Here is a 4,186-nt window from a genome sequence, read left to right as displayed (position 1 = left end):
GAGGAGCTGCTTCCAACCCTCTCCCACACCTCTCCTCTTCCCAAGGGTGTCAAGGGGGAGCCCGGAGCCCCCGGTCCAGATGGGCCTCCAGGGAAGCCGGGTATTGATGTGAGTACTGACCCCCTGTGCCCCCCTGTCCCCCCCTGGCTGCAGCCCCCCAGCTCACAGCAGGGTCTCAACAAACTCCTCTCACCCCCAGCACAGGAATCCCTTTTCTGTGCCAAAGTCCCTCCATACAGGAGCTGAAAGCACCTTTTGAGTCACAGCAGCAAACACAGGTTGGGGCAGGGCTGCTGCTACCCCTTCCCACTGCTGGGGCTCCAAAAACTTCCCCACCCCCCAGGAAAGGCACAGCACCAACACCCCTGCAGATGAAAAACCTTCTCCTTGTCCTTTACTGCAGCTGCTGTCCTGAGCCCTGGCTCAGCTCCTGTTCCCTCCAGAATAAATCTGGAGCAACCCCAGAGTCACCCCCTTGGCACCCACATAGGTGGCCCTGGTGACTCCCTCCACTGTCCCCTCCCTGGCAGAAGCACAGCCCAGGGCAAAGGTGGTGGGCAGAAAGGGCACGGAGCTGCCTCCTTGCCCTGCCTTGGTGGTGTGATGGGCAGAGTGGGTGCCCAGGGGTGCTGATGGGTGCCCGGGGGGGTTGGGGTTGGGTGCCAGTCTCCTGTCCCCAGTGCAGAGCTGCGTGGGCAAGTTCCTGCAAGCATCAGACATTCACTCGCTCATCAGAAAGAAACCCAAAGCACAGGGTCCTCTTTTGTGTCTCTGGGTGGCACTTCATAAATCTGTGGGGTTTTAGTTATTCTTCAATAATAAATGAATAGAATAATAACTGTCATTATAAGCATGAATTATTCATCCACGCTGATCTGCCTGCAAGAGGGTTGGGCTCCTCTGCATACAGACGTGGGGTCTCCACTTGCTCCAGCCCAGTATGCCCAGTAGCATCCAGAAATGAACCCATGGGTGAAGCTCAAGCCACCAGCTGCAGGGAGCCAAACCCTGGCACAGCCGTGGGCGGCGCCCGGGGGCACCAGGGATGGACTCAGAGCTGGTGTAATGGGGATCACGGGGGGTCATGGGACCCCGTGTGCCTCTGCCAGGGCTGGGGCAGCCGTGCTTGCCCCCGGGGGTCCCTGCTGAGCCCTGGCAGGGGGCTCTGGGCAGCGCTGTGAGGCTCTCTGTGCCATCAGGGTGCAGGGCTGGGCACCAGCTGCAGCTTTCCCCATGAATGACCCTCGGCCCCTGGCACTGGGAAGAGCCCCAGGAGAGCAGGAGGACTGGCAGGAACCCCCCTTATTTCTCCTCTTGCAGGGCCTGACGGGAGCCAAAGGGGAGCCGGGACCTGTTGGAGGGCCAGGACTTAAAGTGAGTGAGGGGCTGTGCCAGGGGAGCAGCTCTGGGCTCCCACCTTCCCCTCCTGGAGCTGGCAGGAACTGGCCAGGCTGAGAGCAGCCCCACGGCCCTGCCAGGGACATGGGTGATGGAGTGGAAGGGGCATGGAGGAGGAATTTTAGCAGCTGACACAGAAGCAGAGCAGGGGTCGTGGGGCCAGACCCTCCTGACTCTCCCCTTGTGTCCTGTCAGGGCCAGCCTGGACTCCCAGGGCCACCAGGGCTCCCCGTGAGTATCTGCCTCTCCCACGGGTGCCAGTGATGCACCCAGTCTCTCCAGCACCCATGGGCAGGGTGGGAGCAGGGCAGGGATCCAGCCCCAGCTCCCCCTGTCACGTCCTTGGTGGTGGCAGGGCTGCTGTCCTGCATGGGGCAGGGGTGCTGGTGGTTTTGGGGGGGGGGTTAGAGAATTTGGACCAACTGTGTCTTTCTTCTTGTTGCAGGGTCCTTCACTGCCAGGACCACCTGTAAGTGCTGTGGGGCTCCTGAGAGGGTACCCTGCTCAGGGCTGTGCTGGAAGAGCTCAAATCTCAGCACCCCCAAAGAGGGGGCTCAGGGCTCGAGCTCTCTCACTCAGTGAATGTCTCTCTTCTTCTTAAGGGGCTTCCAGGCCAGGTTGGGCTTCCTGGAGAGATCGGAACGCTGGGACCCAAGGTGAGGGGTCAGCATGGGGCACGGGAGGACCAGCATCTGCTTCTCCACAGTTTGGGGATCTTGGGGTGAACGGGGATGACCCCATCAAGTGGGAGAGTGGGGTCCTGCAGTGGGAATGGAGGAGTGACAGACCCTGCCTGCACAGGTCCCCTGGTGCCACCATCCCCTCCCAGCTCACGGCTGGGGATGTCCCAGTTCTCTGGTGCTTCACCACCCCTCTCCACCCCAGCTCTGGCAGTGCCTGCTGCCTCCCCACCCCTAAATCTCCTTTCCTGGGGTTGTTCTTTCCTAGGGTGATCCTGGCCCCGATGGCCCGCGGGGTCCCCCAGGCCCTCCAGGGAAACCCGTGAGTACCTCCCTAGTCACCAGCATCTTCTGCAGGAGGGAGAAGCTTCCACCCAGGTCCCACCCAGGGGCTGGGGCTGGGACTTGGGTTCTGGCACACACCTCCCACCCCGTGCCTTGCTCCCCCCTCCTCACCCTGTAAAACAATGCCAGTGCTGAACTGTGGGTGCTGATGGTCTCTTTCTCTCCAGGGCCCCCCAGGACACATCCAAGGACTGGAAGGCAGTGCTGATTTCTTGGTGAGAGCTGCCATTACCTTGTCCCTTCAGCAGGCCTTGGGAGGGTAACAGCTGCTGGAAGAGTGGCCTGAAATACCAGTGTCATTTGGGAACTGGGGGCCAGTGGAGCAGGGAGGAGCAGGGTCCCCAGCCAAAACCATGCTGTGAGCAGTGGGGCCCTTGTGTCCCTACTCAGCCCAGCTTTGGGAGCCCATCCTCCCCCATGCAGCTTCTCCACAGCCTCTGGGTCCTTTCCCAACTGAACCTGTGCTGCTTCTTCCCCACCAGTGCCCGACCAGCTGCCCACCAGGCCCCAAGGGCCCCCAAGGACTGCAGGGACTGAAGGTAATGGAGCTGCCAGGGACCACCACCTCCAGCAAGCTGTGCCTGAGTGGAGGAGCCACCCCTGGTCGAGAGGCACAGGGAGCTTGGGAGCTGCTCTGCTCCCCATGCCCACTCAGACACTGAGATGGGTGGGATGCTGAGCCCCACCACGTCTCCAGTGGGCACCCCAGGGTGGGACGTTGGGCAGGGTGGTTCTGGGGGATGCAGCTCTGAGGATGCTGCCTCAGCCCCGTTGCTCTGTCCAGGGATGTTCATCATCTTTCTCTTCAACCCTTAGGGACACCGAGGCCGCCCCGGTGCCCTCGGGGAGCCCGGCAAGCAGGGCAGGCAGGTGAGTGACCTCACTGACAGGTTCCCAGCAGGAGCCAGGCGTGCCTGCCTCTGGGGGAATGGGGCAGATCCGGGGCTGGGAGATGGAGGGTGGACAAGGTGCTCTTCCCATGGCAGCTGCCTGGGCAGGGGAACCTGTACCCATCCCCTGCCAGCTCCCAGATGAGGGGATCTGGGGTCCCCAGGGTGGTTAGTACCCCTGCTCCACCCCAACCCTCACCTCTCTCCTCTCCATCCCTCCTCAGGGCCCCAAGGGTGACGTTGGTGTCTCTGGAGAACAGGGCGTCCCAGGCCCTCCGGTAACGTGCTCCTTTCTCTTGGCTGGTCTCCCCGCTGGGTCCCCGGGGGCGGGGGCCAGCCGGTCTGTGCTTGGCCCTAGACATGAGGGACAGGAGATTAGTGTGTCCCCCCTCCCGGGGACCCAGGGCTAGGAGCAGAACAAAGCCTTGGCCCCATCCACCTCCCTCCTCCCAGCCTTGAAGCTGCCCCCGGGAGGGTGGCAAAGCCACATCCCGATGGACACCTCGAGGGCCAGCACTGGCCTGGGCACCCTGGTTGTTAACTCACCCACCAGGCACAAACTAGCCACGGCCAGCGAGCCCCCCGAGCTGAAGGGGGGTGCAGCCCCCAGCTCCCAGCGGGACGTGGGGATTAAAGCTGCCCCAGCTCACCGAGCGCTTTGAAGATGAAAAGCAATTAAGGGGCTGAGCCCTTCAGGCCGGGCAAGGGCAAAACCGCTTTGAAGCCAAGAGCTGGGGCAGGGGGGAGCAGCACCAGTCTGGGCCCTTGCCTGTTATCGACCCGACAGCTGGAAAGGCCCCTGGTGGGGGGCTGCAGAATTCGGGGCGAGTGGCGGGGCTGGGACCTCTCAGCTTTGGCAAACCGGGCTGGTTC

The 4,186-nt window shown here is 62.5% G+C and overlaps 1 protein-coding gene across 1 annotated transcript in view; it reads left to right on the top strand.

Annotated features, from left to right (window-relative positions):
* Positions 1 to 45: 45 nt before the first annotated feature.
* The window catches only part of COL10A1 (collagen, type X, alpha 1), a gene marked incomplete at both ends in the record, with an annotated part of 7,404 nt that continues 3,263 nt past the window's right edge, over positions 46 to 4,186 (top strand). The window contains 10 exons of the mRNA XM_008945707.1: positions 46 to 108; positions 1,321 to 1,374; positions 1,594 to 1,629; positions 1,844 to 1,867; positions 2,001 to 2,054; positions 2,347 to 2,400; positions 2,591 to 2,638; positions 2,906 to 2,962; positions 3,240 to 3,293; positions 3,538 to 3,653. Coding sequence (XP_008943955.1) covers positions 46 to 108; positions 1,321 to 1,374; positions 1,594 to 1,629; positions 1,844 to 1,867; positions 2,001 to 2,054; positions 2,347 to 2,400; positions 2,591 to 2,638; positions 2,906 to 2,962; positions 3,240 to 3,293; positions 3,538 to 3,653 — 560 coding nt within the window. The remainder of the gene's footprint in view (positions 109 to 1,320; positions 1,375 to 1,593; positions 1,630 to 1,843; positions 1,868 to 2,000; positions 2,055 to 2,346; positions 2,401 to 2,590; positions 2,639 to 2,905; positions 2,963 to 3,239; positions 3,294 to 3,537; positions 3,654 to 4,186) is intronic.

Source organism: Merops nubicus, unplaced genomic scaffold, assembly GCF_000691845.1.
Source record: "Merops nubicus isolate BGI_N331 unplaced genomic scaffold, ASM69184v1 scaffold26118, whole genome shotgun sequence".
Taxonomy (NCBI): domain Eukaryota; kingdom Metazoa; phylum Chordata; class Aves; order Coraciiformes; family Meropidae; genus Merops; species Merops nubicus.
This window is presented reverse-complemented; position numbering and strand designations above follow the sequence as displayed.